The sequence below is a fragment of the Suncus etruscus genome, chromosome 1 (assembly GCF_024139225.1).
Source record: "Suncus etruscus isolate mSunEtr1 chromosome 1, mSunEtr1.pri.cur, whole genome shotgun sequence".
Taxonomy (NCBI): Eukaryota; Metazoa; Chordata; class Mammalia; order Eulipotyphla; family Soricidae; genus Suncus; species Suncus etruscus.
Window position 1 is genome coordinate 151275420 of NC_064848.1, and position 21431 is coordinate 151296850.

Consider the following 21431-nt stretch of genomic DNA (forward strand, 5'->3'; position numbering starts at 1 on the left):
ATTGGTGGTGGGAATGTTGCACTGGTGAAGGGGGGTGTTCTTTACATGACTGAAACGTAACCACAATCATATTTGTAATCAAGATGTTTAAATAAAGATAAAAAAGAAAACTTTAATCTAAGGCTAATCTTAAAGATTATGCATAAAAATGATGCCTACATTTGCAGCTCTAAAAACTAATACCTACAGAATATATAAAATCCCAATAAGTAACTAAAAAAAAAATGAGAAATTCATTACTCCTCATGTAACCTGTTAGGAGCCCTAAGAATAGGTTCACCTCCCCACCCTAACAGTGTTAACTTATTATGAAGATATGGTTTCAGAACACTAATTTATTCTAGAAGTGCCTTAGAAATATAGGGGACACTGCAATAAGGAGTTGAGGCAAAAAGCAATATGGAGTACATTATGAATAATGTATTCATCCAGGGAATGTTTTTCTGCCTTCAGAATTGATAGCAGATCCTAATTTAGATCAGAACCTGCCACATTTTATCCCTGACACTTCTGAACTGTGAATTCAGACAGTCTTTAGTACAGAGACTTGGCAATCCACCCATCCCTGGCCCCCATGTCCGTCCCCTACCGAGATGATGGAGGGAACTAGGTTTGAGTTAGACACAGGAAACATGGGTCAAAGGCAAGATGACCGTGCCAACATATCACACCTCAAATATGTAATGTGTTGCAAGAAAAAGAGAAAAGAGTGGCCAGAAAGGCATCAGAGACCCAGAGGTGGGATCTGAGGTAGCAGCTAAGGAAGTTCACAGAACCAGATATTGAAGCTGCTATGAGAGATCATGCCCGTGAGTTCTGTATCTCAGTTGTCCACTTTAGTTGTATCTAATTGTAAGAAAAATTTTCTTTTCTAAAAAATGACACAAGGAAGAGTAGCCTACAGGAGTTACTAATGTTATGGATTAACTTAGAGAATTCACCACTATTAGGTATTTCTGACAGTCAGTGATGTCATTGTAGGAACTCCTTTGTGGGGACAAAGGACACTCCCTCTTTGCTTATGTTCACAAGGACCCTCTGATTCCTGCTCTGACACTGCCATGGGCATCAGACTTCTCTGCTGTGTTACTCTCTGTCTCCTGGGGACAGGTGAGTTCTCAGAAAACCAGACAGTTCTGTAGAATGAGTGAATGAGTGTGTGTGTTTGAATATTTGAAATGACTAGTATTATTTTCCTCAAATTTACTCTCTCCACAGATCACACTGGAGCTGGGGTCACCCAGACTCCCAGCAACATAGTCACAAAGAGTGGACAGGAAGTAATTCTCACGTGTGATCCAATTTCTGGTCATCCTGTACTTTACTGGTACCAACAGGCCCTAGACCACGGTCCACGGTTTTTGATGTACTTTCAAAACAAAGAATTGGTGGACACATCAGGGATGCCTCAGCAACGGTTCTCTGTGAAGAGGCCTGAGGGAACCATTTCCACCCTGACGATTGAGCATGTGGAGCCTGGGGACTCAGCAGTGTATCTCTGTGCCAGCAGTGTAGCCACAGTGTGACATTGTCACCTCCTTCCTGTTCACAAAACCACTTGCTCTTGCCTTCCCTTATAGTTCCCAGAACCCTAAGCCAAGGAGTTTCCCCGATTTTAGCTGATCTGGAGAGATGAGTTTGGTATTGGGACTTCAGCTGAACTCAGATAAAAAGTCTGACATTAGTAAAAGGTCAGATGTGACTTCAAACTATTACAATAAATATTGTTGTAACGTAGTAATTATTTTGACTTTTAGGAAGTATAAAAGAAAGGGGGAGAGAGGGAAGGAAAAAGGAAGGAAGGAAAGATGGAAGAAGGAAGAAATGAAGGAAGGAAGGAAGAAGGAAAGAAGGAAGAAAGGAAAGAAGGAAGAAGGAAGGAAGGAAGGAAGAAGGAAGGAAGGAAGGAAGGAAGGAAGGAAGGAAGGAAGGAAGGAAGGAAGGAAGGAAGGAAGGAAGGGATGTTGAATATCGTGGAAGAAAAGAATTCAATTGGCATTATGTTCTAGAGCTTTTTGTCAAGGATAGTGAAACAGTCTCATAAAACTTTAAAGTGTCAGCACATTTATAATCAAATCTGAGTATTGAATATCACAAAATCAGACCCACATTTCCGAGACATGGCATCAAACACAACGGAGGAAATTGTTCATGTATATGCAGTTACCAACATTGCAAACAAGCCCACTTGAATTCTTCTTTGGAGTTTCCACTGAAATCCCTTACCCAGAAGCAACTGTCACGCACAATAATGCACATTAAAATTAGTCCCTGTATTGTTTTTTACTTCCTATATTGCTTCTTTATTTCTTTTGGCAATCTCAAAATTTTGTGCTTAATTTATTCTCTACTTTGAAAAACTAGATATTTAAAGTTAGCTTGACTTCATAAAATATCACTTCAGAAGATGATAAAATTATGTTTGAAAATCTGCATAATATTTATATCAACCATTTAGGATTTTCATGTATTTTCCCAAATCACTCTAAGTTGAGAGATAGATAAGAGCTATAATTGGCATTCACACATATGTACATGCACTGCACACATTTCTGTGTATTATTTTTTCAGTCTTAATGATATCTTTTGATAAGCAGAATTTTTAATTTAGAATCATTTCATATTTCTTCCTTTATGATTCTAAATGTTTAGGTCCTCACCCTGTAATATTACTCCTGCCTCTGCACTCAGGAATCACTCTTGGCAATGCTTGAGGAGATCATATGGGATGTCAGCGATTGAACTCAGGTTCAGCATCATGCAAGGCAAGTAAGTGCCCCCTACTCATGTACTATTGCTCAAAACCTGGTTTAAAACTTGTATATTCTGTTATTTAGTTCAAGAAAGGTTTACTTATTTTCTTAAAATTTCCTTTGAATTTGTTCATATTTTAAAGAATGAGTCACCTGTACCTGTAATCCAATTGGACTTGATATTTTGTATGAAATGAAAGGATCAAGTAGTATTTTGCCATCTGTTTAGCCATTGTGCTGTTTGTTGAGAGATTGCTTGGTACTTCATAGTATCACCTTAGTCCTAGGTGTTTGTTGGCTTTCATTAAATCTATTTCCTGCTACCTTAGTCATTTTGACAATTTTATACACACACATACAATTTTATTAACAATAATGTTATATACATCCATGTATAGGAAAATGTCATGACTTCATCTCTTCTGAAATAAAAGACATTTGTGTAATGATTCTCAGAGACAAAATAGAGGATGACTGGAAGGTCCAGCTCAGGACATGAAGATCACCACAGAGAGTGATGAGTGCAGTCACAGAAATAATTACACTGAGAACCATCATAACAAAATGTGACTGAATGAGGGAAGTAGAGAGCCTGTCTAGAGTATAGGCCGGTCTGGGGTGGGGAGGAGGGACACTTGGGACATTGGTGATGGGAATGTTGCACTGGTGAAGGGTCTTTTTATATAAAAATAAATAAATAAATAAATAAATAAAAGATTAAGGAAAAAAGAATAATAATGTTATGACTTTCTTACTATCTCGTGGTCTAATTCTTCAAGGTGAATTCCTTTATGTTCTTCTGACCACATGTATTTTGTTATATCTATTCATGATTCAGTCTTTCAAATCCTTCTAGAAAAATTATGGCCACTAGGAATTTTTATTATCAATCTCTAGTAATTGCATCATAGAACAAAGCTAAAGATATGGGAGCTGGAGAGGTAATACAGCAAGTAGGGAACGCACTCATCTTGCATGCAGCCTACCAGGGTTTGAATTTCTGTGTCCCATAGGGTCCCCTATCTCTTCCCCCCACCCTGAGCACAGAGCCAGGAGTAAGCCCTAAGCACTGCTGAATATAGCCCCCAAAACAAATTCACACAATTAAAAAATAAGTAAATAAATAGGGATATGCCCTAGAAACGCAGTACAAAAATGCCCTTTGCTCACCTACATTCATTGCAGCTCTATTTACAGTAGTCAGACTCTGGAAACAATTCAGATGACCAATAACAAATGAGTGGCTAAGGAAACTGTGGTACATATACACAATGGAATACTGTGCAAGCCGTCAGGAGAAATGAAGTCATGAAATTTTCCTATACATAAATGGAAATGGAAACTATTATACTGAATAAAATTAATCAGAAGGAGAGAAAGACACAAAAATGTCTCACTCATCTATGGGTTTTAAGAAAAATAAAAGACATTATTGTAATAATACCCACAGAGAATAGAGATGAGGATTGGAAGGACCGGCCATGATATGAAGCTTACCATAAAAACTGGTGAGTGCAGCTAGAGAAATAACTACACCAACAACTATCATGACAGTGGTAGTGAGTTCTAGAGATAGGATGCCTGTCTCAAAGATAGGCAGAAGTTGAGGAGGAGGAAGATGGGGTTAATGGGTGTCTGGAAGACTGCACTGGTTGTACTTTTTATGAATGAAACTGAACTACAAACATGTTTGTAATCATGGTGCCTAAATAAAGATATTTTAAAAGGAATATTAATAGCATATAAAATATCTAGCATGACAAAATATAAAATACACAATGGTGCATCTAATATATGCGAGCATCTATGAATATGCATAACATATGTATATCATACAAAATATGCATTGACTATGTGATTGTGAAGATTTTCCATCAACTACAGCCTGTCAGTTGTTAATTTGGGGAAAGCCAAAAGTTATATAAAAACTTTTCTTTCACTCTGAGTAGAATCTATGACCCTAACCCTTATCTTGAGGAACAACTATATATCTGTAGAAAAATAATGAATCTCAATCCTGGTTTCACTCACAATTGATCTCATCCCATTTTTACATGTCCCAGATGCTAATGATAGATTTGTAAAGTTTTAGTGGTTGAAAAAAAATCAAATAGCAGTATTTGGTGACATATGGAAATTTTATTATGTTTATATTAACTATACATAAAAAGGTTTGCTTGGGATATAATCATGTCAGTTTATTTCCAGATTTTCCTCTGATCATTAGTGTGTGTTTGTGTGTTATGGGAGCAATGTTTCATAAGTGAGTCACAAAAGCTAAGATACAGGCTATTTTGACACTTTATAGAAAAGATGTCCTGACCTAGTCATAAATAGAGATTTATATGCAATAGCTTCACATGCTCAATAATGTGTAAAACTTCTGCACTAGAAGACTTTTGAAATGAAGCACCACAGATTTTCTTCAACACTTTGGAACAAATCAAAATTTATTTACAAGGATAAAAAGCTCTAATCTTATTTTAAAAAATGTAAGTTTTCTTTCAAATTTAAGATTCCTTTCACCTAAAGATATAACAATTATGTATCGATCAGAATTAAGAGAGAATTTGTCTTCAGAATATAAAGAATATTAAGAAGAAACTTTTTGTATTAACCACATCACAAAAGAATTGGACAGGAGATTTCAATTAAAAAAAGTTATATAAGTAGGCAATTCTCTCTGCATGGAGCTAATGGGATTATTTTCGGTTGGCTTTGAAGATGTTTGAGTTGACAGAACACTATTCAGACTTTCCAGGTATTAGGTGTGTGTGTGTGTGCGTGTGCGTGTGCGTGTGCGTGTGCGTGTGTGTGTGTGTGTGTGTGTGTGTGTGTGTGTGTGTGTTGGGGCCAAATCTGGCTACTCTCAGGTTTACTCCTGCCTCTGCTCAGAGATCACCCCTGGCAGTGCTCAGAGGACCATATGTGGTGTGGATTTGGCCACAAACAAGGCAAGTCCTTACCCCTTCACTCCAGCCTTAGAAATTAGTAACCTTTTAAAAGAAAATCCTTCCCAGCGTACCTGCCACCTAAGATCTGGTTTTTATCCATTTTTTCTAAAATTCTGATAAAAAATATACTTGCTTTATGCTACCATCATTCTACACCTAAAGGGTGAGTTTATGATAAGTAAACATCAAAACAGCAAAAGCTGCGTGCGATTGATGGCTGGTCCTGAGGCTGTTAGAGGAAAATCCATCTCCAGGGGGGCAGGATTGAGAGCTGTTGCATATCTGGCCACTAGAGGACACTGTGGATCCATCACCTGAACCCTGAGGGCTGCACCTAGAGAGAACTTTGTTAATAGAGAGACTGCATGCTTGTGACTAGGTCTGAGTGATGAATCCGAATCTGAATAGGCAAAAGGAAAAGTTAGTCTAGTCTTCTCACTATAACGGACATGCAGGGTAACTGACAAACCTCATCCTGATTTTCCCATGGCTGGGGACTTGGAAAATATAAAGTTGAGAAGGAAAGTATATATCTAGCAGAGATTTCTGCAAGCCAAAAAAATCAAATTGCCCATCTAATACTAAGCATCAGCTTAAGCCATCTTGTTTCCCTTGGATTTCCTGAAATCTTTCTCATCTCACATCTTCCAGGGTGAGACTCGGGGATCAAAGGCAGACAGATGATTTATCCCTAATTCACCTTCCTGCATGTCTTCAGAAATGCAAATATGAGACTCTGGGTGATGTGTTGAGTGACATTAACACCTGTGATTTGCCTCTGGGGGGGGGTCGGGAATGGGATTTTTGAGGGGTGTGGGGCACACCCCGTGATGTTCAGGGATTACCTCTGGCTCTGCACTTAGGAATCACCTCTGGTGATATTCAGGGGATCCTATAGGATGCAAGGAAATGAACCTGGTCAACTATTTGCAAGAAAAATGTCCTACCTGCTGTATACTTCCTTTACCTTCTCTTCAGGGAAATTAATATGTGACCTAGAGCAGTCCTGTAAAACTAATTATGCCAAAGCAGAGGTTCTTCCTAAAAGTCTAGTCTTCAGGGCACTGGGAATCACACAGCATTACTGGTAAAAACAGGACTGTTTTTTATCTGAACAGGGACTTCCATAATGTAGTTTTCAGGGGCTTCCAACTCAATCTCACCTCTGAATCTATCTCACCTCTGCAGCGTCTGTGGGTGCTTTCACTAAAATCTCTCCATCTACTTGAATCTGTTGACACCCTGCTTGTAGGCATCCAGGGCTTCCTCGGTTTTGTGCCTAGGACCTGCCTGAAGCCTAAAAAAGAAGGGCAACTTGTGCTACCTACAGGCCTGCTGATGCTTCTGATGGAACTGGGGACTACTGTTCTGCATTGAGTCTGCATCTAGGGAACATGAGGGAGGCATGTTTTATGTTTTCTCAGAAAATCCAGTGGGATCTATCTCAAAAATATAAGTTATCTTTTGGCTTTATTCTTTTCTGTTGTGATTTTCTGATCTCTTACTCTCTTTCTGGTATACAGTTTTTGTTGTTTTTAAGCAAATGGCAGGGTCAGAGAAATAGTGAAGAATAAGACACTTGTCTTGCATGCAGCACCCTCTGTTTGATCCATCGCACCTCACAAGGTTCCCTTGAGCATTATCCAGCCCCCGATATGAAACTTACCACACAGTGGTGAGTGCAATTAGAGAAATAACCACACTAACAACTATTATGACAATGATAGTGACTGGGAGAAATAGAATCCTTGTCTCAAAAACAGGCATGCGGTGTGGGAGGAAGGAAATGAAGGGCACTGGTGGTGGGAAAGTTGCACTGGTGAAGGAGGAGGTCTACTTTTTTTTTTTTGGTTTTTGGGCCACACCCGGCAGTGCTCAGGGGTTACTCCTGACTGTCTGCTCAGAAATAGCTCCTGGCAGGCACGGGGGACCATATGGGACACCGGGATTCGAACCAACCACCTTTGGTCCTGGATCGGCTGCTTGCAAGGCAAACGCTGCTGTGCTATCTCTCCGGGCCCGGAGGTCTACTTTTTATGACTGAAACCCAACTACAAACATGTTTGTAACCATGGTGCTTAAATAAAGACATTATTATTATTATTATTATTATTAAAAATAATAATAAAATAAAATAAAAATAAATAATATATTTCTAATATAAAATAATTCAAGTTAACTATAAATGCCTTTCTATAAAGTCTGTATATTTTAGGATATCAGTGGTAGCCTAACAAGATAGTTTTAATTGCAGTCTTTTTCAAATAACTCTTTAAACATATCCTTTCAGGTCAGTTGATAGATCACATGTGATTCTTATGGGATTCCCTTATAAATTAATCTTTGCTTTTTTTCCCTGCTGCATTTAGGACTCTATTTCTGACTTTGATTTGTCATTTCACCAAAATGGGTCTTGGTTTGTATCTTTTTATGTTTAATTAGTTTTAAAGAAACCTTTGAACTTCTTGATTATCCATATCTGTTTTCTTCCTCAGCTTATGAAAGTACTCAGCAATTATTTCTTCAAAAAGATGTTTACCCCTTTCTTTCTTCGTCTGTAACCCCTCTGATGTTAATATTGTTCTTCTTTGAAGCTGCCACACAAATTTCCCATGTCATTTCATTTATAATTTTTTCTGTTTTTTTTTTTTTCTGGGTTGTTTCCTTTACATTAATTATCCTCAGGCTCAAGTGTCTGGAATCTCATGTGTCCTCAAAACAACGTGAATGCTGGGTGCCAAAGTGATAGCACAGTGGTAGGGTATTTGCCTTGAACGCTGCCAACCCAGGAGGGACCCAGGTTCCATGCCTGGCATCCTTTATGGTCCCCCAAGCCTGCCAGAAGCGATTTCTGAGCAAAAAGCCAGGAATAACTCCTGAGCACAGCTGGGTGTAGCCCAAAAAGCAAAAACAAAAGTGAATGCTGGCTTCAAAAGTCTTCTTTTGTGCACTAATCATGGTCAATAGAAAGCTTTGATCTTGGTCTCCTGGCACTGGTGTGAGACCTTTGCATAGATGATATGGTCCTTCCTGGGTTTTCGAGGGCCCCACCTCAATTATTTCCATGGAATGCAACAGCAGTCTCCTTTATGACTTTGACCTCTCATTGGTGTGTGATTTGCACCAAGGATGATATAAACTGCCATGAAATTTACGTGAAGATCTTTCACTATCAAAATAAGAAAGCCTCCCACTGCATAGGGCTTGTGTGAGAAATAACAGTACATGCTGATATTGACTCATGTAAGCTTAAAACAACATCAAATTTATGGTTCACCACAGAGTCTCCCATTTGCTAAGTGCAAAGCCTTCTGAATGGAAAGAGCACAAGTCCCTGTATGCCTGGAGGCATCAGACATGTGCACCTCTGGCTGAACATCACATCCATTCTGCTAACGAGGTTCTTATCTTTTCTTTAGAGAAGAGACATGGGGATTAGGTGATCCAATGCTTTGTGGCCTTACCTGAAGTGGAGCTAAGCATCTGACCCTCGAGACCTGAGCACAAATAGCAGGCTCCCATCTATCAGTGACTTGTCAGACAAGCAAACTCAATCATTAAAATTCCAATGACTCTGACCCAGAGATTTCCTGAGTGTTAGGTGAGACTTTTTTAAACCAAGGGGATCATTGTAGTTGAGCTCCAGTTACAATATTTAATCAGCAAACAGAAAAAAAAAACAGCAGTTATTTGAAGGCAACTTTATAGCAAAGAAGTCACAAAATCACTAGAATTTCTTCTGAAATGCTTCTTAGTTCATATATTTTATGGGTAAACATGAGAACAACCTACATATAAGTAATTGTTTCATTGTGAGGACAAAATACACATAGATGAAAAATTTTATTACTAAAGTTGAGTGGGGTGGGACAGATATATTTAAAGGCATCTTCAAAACAACAGACAAAAATTCTTCCCAGTGCCAAGTATAGAACTCAGGCAGAGAGCACGTGCCTTGCATATGTGAGGTCTTGGCTTTGATTCTCAATGTTGCAAAAAGAGAAAAATAGTCTGCCCATTTCCATACACTTAACTTGTATATGCTATGTAAGAAAGATGGCCATTTGATTATTACAATTTGATTATTGTCCATCTAAAATCGACCATCTCTCACATAGTGCTTCCAAAACTTTTATGGACTACTGAAATCTCCTTTCAATTTTGTTTCTTTCCTGTCCTCTGTCCATCTTACAAAATGACCACCTAAGCTTGTTCCATCGTTAAGAAACCCTCCATTATTAGAAAATCACCCCATTTAGGATATTATCTTCTGTGATGTCTTTAAAATATACTGGAGACCCATGGAAGCCAGATGACTTCCAGTTAGAATTGATACCCAGTCTATTAAATAGTACTATATATAAATTACAAGGAGCATAAAACATAGATTACAAAACATTTAATCATTGCCTAAATTTATACACTTATAACCTATATATAGGGGCTGTAGAGACAGTGCAGCAATTAGGACACTTGCAGCAGACCTGGGTTCAATTCTTGGCATCATATATGGCTTCCTGAGCACTGAGAGCAATGATTCCTGAGTGCAGAGTCAGTTATAACTCATAAGTATTGCTGGCATGCCCCCCAACATTATGTACATTTATTTAATTGATGCCTATATTATGTAAACAGTCAATGTATTTGCTCCTCTGGGGAAGGGGCGTGTCATGCCAGCTCTGTGGCCCAATAGAGTATTAGGGACATCAACATCATTCAGTCACTGACACTCCATTGTCCCAGAGCAGAATTGAAAGACCTGAAATTCTTTTCTGGGCCTGAAATGAGCCAAAACCTCTTCTTCTCTATGACTCTTGTTTTTTTCTGGGCAGGTGGGCAATGGTCTCAGTTGGGCTTCACTTTCTAAGACCTGTCTGCAAGTCTTCATCTTGGAACCAATATCTTCCTCTCACTCTTTGTTACAGGTTTAAGAGATGCCAGAATTACACAGAGTCCTGCACACATGATCACAAAGAGCGGAAAAACAGTGACTGTGAATTGTCACCAGACTGAGAACTATGACAATATGTATTGGTATCGACAAGACCTGAAAAACGGACTGAGGCTCATCCATTACTCATATGGCATTAACATCACTGAGAAAGGAGATATCCCAGAAGGATACAGAGTCCTGAGAGAAAATACAGAGAAATTCTCCCTCCAGCTGGAGTCTGCTAAGGTCTCCCAGACATCTATGTACTTGTGTGCCCATAGTTTATCCACAGCACTGCAGTGCTGCCTCCTCTCTGCACATAAAAGGTAACTAGGCAGACTCAGGGTGCCCTGCACTCAAACGTTTTGGTCCCACTCTCAGGAAATTCCCTGACACCATAAGCATCAATGAGAATCTAGAGATTTGTGGGTCATGTAGCCCTCAGTGTCAAGTTCTTCCCATCTGCAGATTTAGCCTCAAAGGAGTTCAGTTCAACACCCCCCCCAAAAAAAATACCCTTCTGCAGCTTTATTTGCTCTTAAAAAGAAGAAAATGCATCTAAAGTAGGTATTCAGAAGGATTTACTTCATAATCTCAAAGTGCCCATATTCTGTTCTGTATGAACTATTGGACTATCTTCTCTGTATTTTTTCTTACCCTTTAATAGTCAACTTACAGGTCATAAACCTGTCCTCACATGACCTTTGCTTCCAGCTACCTTTCTTCTATCCCCTATAGCTCCATTCCACCTGAATCTTAATTTGACACATGACCTTGACATGATGACTTTGACCTAAATTTTTTCAAAATCTCTCTGAGCTTGGTCTTATTAGTTCCCTGTCTGGACACACAGTTCTTGATTTTTCCCCCCTTCCATCCCAACCTTCAGGGATTCTTCTAACCCTTTCAATTTCAGCTCTCAGGCAATAAAACATTTACATCTAGATGTTTCATTTTCAACGATCACACAGCCAAACAATTGAAATGTAAATGTTCATTATACATTAATTTAAGATCTCAGAAGTTCTGTTTAATTTTGTATGTATTGTTATACCTTGATTTTGTATCATATGTCCAAAACTACCTTTCTTACAGTGACAAATTGGAAGGATGGACATCATCAAGATAATGCATCATGAGGAAAAAAGGGTTTTCAAATAGAGTAAAAGTTAACACTCAAATCTTTGCTCAGGGCATCATGTATCCCTTCCCCTTCCATGGGTTCAGCTTGTTTAGTGTGCTTTTTATACAAATCTGTACCAACTATCTCTTTTTTTGTTTGTTTTTTGGATTCTTTTTTAAATTATCTTTATTTAAACACCGTGATTACAGATATGATTATAGTTGTATAATTGCAATCATGTAAAGAACACCCCCCTTCACCAGTGCAACATTCCCACCACCAATTTCCCAGATTTCCCTCCTCCCCACCCCACCCACACCTGTACTCGAGACAGGCTTTCTACTTCCCTCATTCATTCACATTGTTATGATAGTTTTCAGTGTAGTTATTTCTCTAACTGCACTCATTACTCTATGTGGTGAGCTTCATGCTATGAGCTGCACCTACCAGCCCTCATCTCTCTTGTCTCTGAGATACAACCATTCTGCGTTTTTCTCTCTCCCACTGACTTACTTCACTCAGTATAATAGATTCCATGTACATCATGTATAGGAAAATTTCATGACTTTATCTCTCCTTACAGCTGCATAGTCCTCAATTGTGTATATGTACCACAGTTTCTTTAGCCACTCATCTGTTGAAGGGCATCTTGGTTGTTTCCAGAGTCTGGCTATTGTAAATAGCGCTGCAATGAATATAGGTGTGAGGAAGGGATTTTTGTATTGTATTTTTGTGTTCCTCGGGTATATTCATAGAAGTGGTATAGCTGGATTGTATGGGAGCTCAATTTCCAGTTTGTGAAGGGATCTCCATATCACTTTCCATAAAGATTGTACTAGACGGCATTCCCACCAGCAGTGAAAAAGAGTTCCTTTCTCTCCACATCCCTGCCAGCACTGCTTGTTTTCCTTCTTTGTGATGTGTGCCAATCTCAATGGCATGAAGTGATACCTCATAGTAATTTTGATTTGCATCTACCTAACAATTAGTGATGTTGAGCATCTTTTCATGTGCCTTTTGACCATTTGCCTTTCTTCTTTTACAAAGTGTCTGTTCATTTCTTCTCCCCATTTTTTGATGGGGTTAGATGTTTTATTCTTGTATAGTTCTGTCAGTACCTTGTATATTTTGGATATTAGTTCTTTATCTGATGAGTATTGGGTGAATAATTTCTCCCACTCAGTGGGTGGCTTTTGTATTCTGGGAACTATCTCCTTTGAGATGCAGAAGCTTCTCAGCTTAATATAGTCCCATCTTTTTATCTCTTCTTCCACTTGTTTGGAGAGTGCTGTTTCCTCCTTAAAGATGTCTTTAGTCTCAATGTCATAGAGTGTTTTACCTACATGTTGTTCTATATACCTTATAGTTTCAGATCTGATATCAAGGTCTTTAATCCATTTGGATTTTACCTTCATACATGGTGTTAGCTGGGGGTTTGAGTTCGCTTTTTAGCAAGTGGCTAACCAGTTGTGCCAGCACCACTTGTTGAATAGGCTTTCCTTGCTCCATTTAGGATTTCTTCCTCCTTTATCAAAAACTAGGTGGTTATATGTCTGAGGAACATTCTCTGAGTACTCAAGCCTATTCCACTGATCTGTCTTTATTCCAATACCATGCTGTTTTTATAACTATTGCTTTGTAATCCAGCTTAAAATTGGGGAAAGTAATACCTCCCATATTCCTTTTCCCAAGGAGTGCTTTAGCTATTCAAGATGTTTATTGTTCCAAATGAATTTCAGAAGTGTTTGATCCACTTCTTTGAAGAATGTCCTGGGTATCTTTAGAGGAATCACATTAAATCTGTACAATGCTTTAGGAAGTATTGCCATTTTAATGATGTTGATCCTGCCAATCCATGAGCAGGGTATGTGTTTCCATTTCCGTGTGTCCTCTCTTATTTCTTGGAGCAGTGTTTTATAGTTTTCTTTGTATAGATCTTTCACATCTTTAGTCAGGTTGACTCCAAGATATTTGAGTTTGTGTGGCACTAATCCAACTATCTTTTGTCCCGTTTTTTTTCTAAGTGCAGATGATTGGAAGTCTAGAGAATTTGCTAAGATAAAAGAGAAGTAAAAAGGACAGAAAATACAGGAGATAATGAACTGAGATCCCGAGTTTGAGTTACCCTTGATCTATCTAAGGAGGACTATCTAACAGAAAGTGAAGCAGTGGCAGAGGTAGAGTGGTGAGTGATAACACAATCACTCAAGCCCAGTTCTGATCATGTCTGACATTTTGCTAGACTACCCTCTACAGAGGATTGAGTTAATAGAATCAATTCCAGTAGCTATGAAGATTCAGACAACAGGCTTTGAAGGTGTTGGAGGAAGTGTAATGTTCTCCTCACCTGCCCTGGGTGGAAGAAAGAAGTTCACCTCCTCCTATCTACGTTCCTATACAAAGACTCTAAACATGCATTCCTGCATATGAGTATCAGTTTCCTGTGCTGTGTGACTATCTGTATCTTCAGGATAAAAGAGACCTAAGATCTGTGCAATTTATCTTTTCAATGATTTCTCCAATGCTTCTTTTTTTTTCCTTTTAAAAAAATGTTGAGAGAGAGAGAGAGAGAGAGAGAGAGAGAGAGGAGAAACTCACAGAAGGTAGAGTTATTCAGAACCCCAGATATCAAATTACAAAAGAAAAACAGACAGTGACAATTTGATGTGGCTCTATTTCCAATTACCTTTACTGGTACCAGCAGACCCAGGAACAGGACCTGGAGCTTCTGGTCAAGTTTGAGAATGAGGCTGTGGTAGTTGATTCACAGTTGCAAAAGAAATGCTTTTCTGCAAAGAAGTCCAAAGGAGTCAATGCCACACTGAAAATTCAGTCTGCTGAGCACGGGGACGCAGCTGTGTGTTTCTGTGCCAGCAGCTTATCCCAGCCTGGCAGACACATTTCTCCTCTGTGCAAAAAGCGTCTGGATTTATCTCACAATAATAAGCTCACAGCCGCCATACACAGAGGCCTCTCTTTGCTGCTCATTCTGGAAGGGAAGAAAGAGTGCCTGCAGAGAGAAATGACAGCTTCTCTAAAGGAAGAATATTAAAAGCCAGACCTCCCCACAATGTCCAAATCTGACCTTCCTAAGGGCTATTTTGAGCTGAGATCAATCAAAATCCTGAAGACTCAAGAGAAAAAATTGCTGTTCTCTTAACAATCAGGATAATAAAAATTGGGAGTAGGATCCAGACTTTTAGTCATCTCCAGAAATTACATTTTTAACAGAAAAACCTAGAGTACCTGGTCTCTATCATGTGAGTCTAGGTCCCCTGTGTCATATCACCATCTTGTTCCATTTATTTTAGAACCTACAACCATGTAAATCCTTCATATGTGTCAGAATCAAATTTGCCCTTCTCTCCATTAATCTGACTAGACCAAGAAAAAACAGAAGGTTGGAGAAATTTTTCTTTCTGCTTCAATGACACGTATTATTTGTTGAAACAGAAGGGGCTGAATGTTTTGCTTGAATGCCTTCTTGAATGCAAAACTAAAAGGGACTGACCACAACTCACCCACTGGTGGCTAGTAATGGTTGTTCTTTTTTAAACTCACACCTCATGCATTAAGCTTTCCTAAAGCAGAGAGTGATGAGAGGAAAGCAGAGAGCAGCACATTTTTCTTTGATTCTGACCATCACTGTCTAGAGGATTTTAATTAATAACCTTCATCTACAGCTTCTCCTCTGCCTTCACTTAGGAATTTTCTGCATCAGAGCCTCAGCACATAGTATGTGACTGGAATATTTGTTTCCTGTGTGTGTGTGTGGAAATAACACTCTTTGCATTAAGACCCATATTCTTTATCCCTGCCTGGATTTTCTAAGATAATGGTAGAAATTATTCTGAAGCATTGGTTGGAACTGTTTGGAAAACAGCTTACTGGAAATCCCCCGAAGACATTGTCACTGGCTGTCAGCCCCGGCTGGCTTCACTGCTTTTGTTATCCAACCCAGACAGCAAGTCACAATTTAGATCCATTTACTCTTGACATAGCCCCAGTCAATGTGTTCAGTGGAGGAAATCTCCATCATTGATGAACATGATTATCAGCTCAATACTGACCAGAATATCTATTTGATTCTTGTTTTTAATCTGATATCTTGTATTTTATATTACTAATCCCCTAATATCATTTCCCAAGATTTAATTTTAGTTCTCTAAAATAAAGTGTTAAGGGATGGAGTAAAGAGTAAAGTGCTTGCCTTGCATGCACCCAACCCAGATTCAATCCTAGTCATAGGCAAGAGTGATCCCTTGAACACAAAATCAGGAGTAAGTCCTAAAAATAGTACAATGTACCTCTAAAATTAAAAATATAAATAGGTGCTAAAATCCAAACTCCCTGATGCTAGAAGAGATACTAGTTGGTCAGGGTACCTGCTTTGTATGCCCTGGCACCAGAGTTCTTGGAACCAGACCTTGGTTCCATATTGCTTCCAAACACCACTAAGATGTGGCCTTAAAGGTTCCTAGCACAGCAGGGGCTGAGCATTCAACCCTTTTAGCCCTGGTTAATTAAATATCACTGAGAGTGGCCTCTAAGTCCCTGAGTGCTACTTAGGAGGTTACAAACAAACAAACAAACAGAATTGATCTAAATACAGTTATAGATCCAATTATCCTTACTGAAGGATTTGTGAATTAAGCAACATCTTTTTTATGATGCCTTTATTTTAATTTTTAAAATTATTGACTTTATTTAAACACTGTGAAAACAAGTTTGTTTATGATATAGTTGTTTTTTTCCCCACAGTTACAAAGTTGTTCATGATTGAGTTTCAGTCATGCAATATACAACATCTTTCACCAGAGCATATATCCCACCACTAATGTGGATACTGGTTGACCACCAGTTCCAAAAGTCAAGAGTCAAACTGCCCCTGAGATTCACTTCACCTGTAAGATGTGAAATATAGTTCCCACAACCCAAGTACTCAAGAACTGTGGCTTCAGGCAGAAGCAAAGGGATTTCTCTTTGCAGGGACAGAATATCAGCCCTGATCTCTGTCAGTGTATCCCAGATTTGGCATCATCCTACAGAAAAAAAAAAATCAGGAGAAGATGGATAGTGATGTAGAATAGTTTTATTTAGGGATTGTGAGAAGAGAGAGTAGAAGAGAGAGTAAGTGATGTGGTGGAGAGAGAACACAACTTCTCCAGAAGGAGAAGTCTATAAAGTAGAAAAAAAGGAAATGTATAAGGTGAATTGCAGGGGACCCTAGGATGGGGAGATACACTGCTGTCATTTGGAAATTAAAAACAAATATATATAAAATATGTTATATTTATATATTATATAAAATATAATATAAATAAGAATTTATATTGTATTGTATTATATCACATTATATTGTATTGTTATATTACATATTATATTAATTTTATTTATTTTATTTTATATATTTTATATTATATGTTTTTTTTCCTTATAGAATCTCAACTTAGGGGTTGGCATATAGATAAATTTCTTGCTAGGTCTTGTCAAGAAAGAGAACCGTGACCTTTTGGTGGTCTTCTTTGAAATTTGTATCAAAGCCTTCTTTTCCTGGCAAACTATCTTCTCTCTTCAGGGGATCCATCCTTCCCTGGGAGAGCACAGGCACCTGTTAGAATCTTTTTTTTTTTTTTTTTTTTTGCAGATTTTGGGTCACACCCGGCAGTGCTCAGGGGTTATTCCTGGCTCCAGGCTCAGAAATTGCTCCTGGCAGGCACGGGGGACCATATGGGATGCTGGGATTCGAACTGATGACCTCCTGCATGAAAGGCAAACGCCTTACCTCCATGCTATCTCTCCGGCCCCACCTGTTAGAATCTTATCAGGCTGCATTTCCTACAATTACAAAGGGCTCAGCTTTCATGCTTTGGGGGCCACTTTGGTGTTTGAGACAGAGCAATTTCTTTAAATCATTTCTGGCTTTTCTTGCTTCCTGAGGACTCACTACCAGGGGACACCTGTGTATCTTCCTGATTTATACTGAAGACACTGAAGCAAATCCATAGGGAGTCTCAATGTGTGAATGTGCATCCCAGGTCCAGTAGACTTAGTTCAGTCATACTGTGTATTGCTGCTGAGAGGCAGAGGGAGTTCCTGACTTGGTGAGTGATGTCACTGTCTGGCTTTCCTGTGTGCATAAATGTCCCCAACAGTATTTCTCCGGTATTGCTTACCAGTCTCTAGTTTGTTCAAATCTTGCCATGGGCACCTGGACCCTCTGCTGTATATTGCTTTGCCTCCTGGAGGCAGGTGAATATTTAGCATAATTCCTGCAGGGCTGCTTATTGTGACTCTGACATGGTTCTTAACCTGCCTTCAAACTCCATTTCCTTCCACAGAGTCCACAGAGGTTGGTGTCATGCAAACACCCAGGCATGAGGTGACAGAGGTGGGACAAGCAGTAACTCTGAACTGTAAGCCAATTTCAAACCATAACAGCCTTTTCTGGTACAGACAAACTTCAAAACTGGGACTGGAGCTGCTTACTTACTTCCGTAACCAGGAGCAAATTGACAGTTCAGGAATGCCCAAGAACAGGTTCTCTGCAGAGATGCCCAACAAATTACTCTCCATCCTGAAGATCCAGCCCACAGAACCTGGTGACTCAGCAATCTACTTCTGTGCCAGCAGCATAGACACAGCACTACAGAATCACCTGGCGTTGTACAGAAACCCTCCAGTACCAGAGTCCTCAGACTTCTGCTCCCTTCTCAACTCTCCACTGTGAACCCTCTATAGATGGAAGGAGAGAGTGAGAACAGACTGAATTCCTGAATACCAGTCTTTGTGAAAAGAAGGGAGAGGTATCTGTGACTTGGACATCTCTCAAGTTGTGAATTCAGAATTCATTGTATGCACTTCTCTTTCATGTGTGTGTTGAAAGAGAAAGTTTGAGTAAGAGAGTGTGTGAGAGAGTACATGTGTGAGTGTGTGAGAAAGAGAGAGAAATTGTGTGAGAGAATGTGTATGAGAGACAGACAGTGAGTGTGAGTGTATGTTTGGGAGTGTGTGAGAAAAAAATTATATGTGAAAATGTGTGTGTATGTGTGTGTAAAAGAGAGTGAGGGATAGAATAGAGAAAAGGAGAAATGAAAACAGAGAGTTTTCCTGGCATGGTTTACAGTAGATACTGCATACTTCTCTCATCTAAAAGGACTTGTGACTACCAGAACTCATATCTTCAAGCCCTTCTAGAAAGATAGGCAGATCTTCCAATGGAAAAGAAAATCATCTGCAAAAATGCATTTACAACTAACTGGTCTCTTGATCAGGGAAAAGGTTCTGGTGATAGTAAGTTTAAGTTGCATTTGCCCAACACATACACATTTCCAAATTATTTTTAAAATCCCATTTCTGCATGAAATAACAAGATTAACTACTATAAATAACCATTGTTTTATCCCTAGAGTCTGAGGCTTTAGGTGAAAAGGAGATAGGCATGCACTGTATAGAAATATGTGTCTTTGTCCATCAATACAAAAAATGGTGAGAGTTTCATGGCAGCAGGGTTTATCCTTAGTGGTGTTAACCTTAGTGGGGTTCATAGCACACTTCTATGGTAGCCCCAGATGTCATGAGACCAGTAGGGGAAGGGAGAACTAGATATACTAGATATATTTTTAAGACCCATTGTGTCTTACCTAATGGTCCCTATTTGCTCAGGAAAAATCAAGAATACTTTCCAGATGCATTTCTAGTGACCACATATCTAAGCATGTGGAGTGTTACTAGCTGTTAACATGGCAAACATTCCTTTGGCAGTACCTGAAAAGTTTATAGAGATGGAGGCATTCCAGGGGATTGATTGTGCATGAAGTGGAATTGTTGACAAAACCCAAAACTCCATGTGTAACAAAATATATAGGCATGATCTCAACAGGGTTGTAAATGAGACTTTAGCTAGAGCCAAGCAGTGTTAAGGATGTAAACCATGAGGCATGAGCCAAAGAGACCTGGATAAACAGGGGACAGATCTGCATCAGCGAAGCCATGCTACCCTGTCCTATCTGACAATGCTTATATCAAGGGCAAGGAAAGACTATCCCCATGAGCTATGGCATCACAGACAGACCTTCCAATCAGGATCCAGCACCTGCCAGCTCCTCCTCACTATCTAGAGACCAGAGTCAGATGCCTCCATCTTGTGTTGGCCCTGACATGAACTCCAACCTCCTCCACTGGGTGGCCCTTTGTCTCCTGGGAGCAGGTAGGTCCTAGGCAGAAAGGAAGTCTTGATCTTGAAACTACCTTCCCTTATTTCTTTGCCTATCTTTCATTTTTATCCTCCTTGATTCTGTCTCAATGTTTTCTTTTCCTGCACAGGTGACCCTGTGGGTACCACAGTATCCCAGAGCCCAAAATACCAATTGGTCAAGAAAGGACATTCTGTGACCTTAAATTGTTCTCAGAATCTGAAACATAATGTTATGTACTGGTATCAACAGAAACTGAGTCAAGGACCAAAACTGCTGCTGTATTACTATAACAAAGAGCTTAACAAAGAGAAAGACACCTCTGAAAACTTCCAATCCATCCGTCAAGACACCTCTTCCTGTTCTCTTGACATCCAGTCACCAGGCTTGGAGGACTCTGCTGTTTATCTCTGTTCCAGTTCTAGAGACACAGAACTAAAGAGTTATATCTCCACTGTTCATAAACCTCTTTGGTTCACAAATCCTTCTCCAGACTTCACTCCCCTCCTACAACAGCAAGAGGAAGTGGGCTCAAGTCTGTCATTATCTCCTTGTAGACCGAAATTGGGCATAAAACTACAAACATCATTAACAGTTAACCAAGGTTGGAGTGTGGTTGCCTTCACCCAATATTCAGTTTGTGGTTTTTTCCCAGCATCACCTTACCCACCCATTCATCTTTATTTTTTTATAGAAATTGGAGCTTGATGGTTTTTTTCAGTTTCTTTTAAAAAGAAATCTAAGTTGCCTTCATAGGAATATGTTTAAAGGCAGGCAGAGGCATGCATTATCTTCCCTCTTGTGAATTTGTGCCTTAAGAAGAAGAAATTGCCCTCCTAGCATGTTGACAAAGCACTCAGTTTTCTTACCAAGTAGGGAAAATTGGAACTGCTGAGAATTTGTGCCAATTTGAAGACAAATGAATAGCCTGGGGTGTGCATGGTTCACAATGTATTTAACTCTTTTGCCTAAAATGCATCTGTCTAGGGACCAAATGCTGCACATAAACAGAATTCAGATCTAAAGCCAGATGCTGCGCTTCAGGAGTGATATTAAAATGAAGAGGGTTTACACTGAATTTTGTGTTTAAATGAAACATAGCAAGTCTCTCAGCTTGTTTGAACAAAAAGGATGCTGGAATCTACTGAAATAGTTTTCTAAAAGTCAATGTGCAATGTATCTTATTGTCCCTATTAGACTGAAATCTTCTGGTGACTGATGAAATCAAGGGAGACCAGAACAAATGAAGTTCCCCAAGGATATCAGTAACTGTGAAGTGCCATGTGCATAAAGAAGATGAGCAAAAACACTCTTTGCTTTTTAAAGAACATATGGGGAGACTTCCTCCTTCAAGCCTTTGTACATGCACCTTTCTGCATCTCCTTTAAAGGACAAAAAAAAAAAAAAAAAGAACATATGGGTAGTTCCATGACATAGTCAGCCTTTACTTCACTGCATACAATTATCAACAAC

General features: G+C 39.2%; 1 gene segment (V, D, J or C); it reads left to right on the forward strand.

The window, feature by feature from the left end:
- The first annotated feature begins 17966 nt into the window (after positions 1-17966).
- LOC126024459 (T cell receptor beta variable 12-3-like) lies at positions 17967-18493 on the forward strand. The segment is given in 2 exon segments: positions 17967-18015; positions 18105-18493. Coding segments are annotated over 2 exon segments (438 nt in total).
- The last annotated feature ends 2938 nt before the right edge of the window (positions 18494-21431 follow it).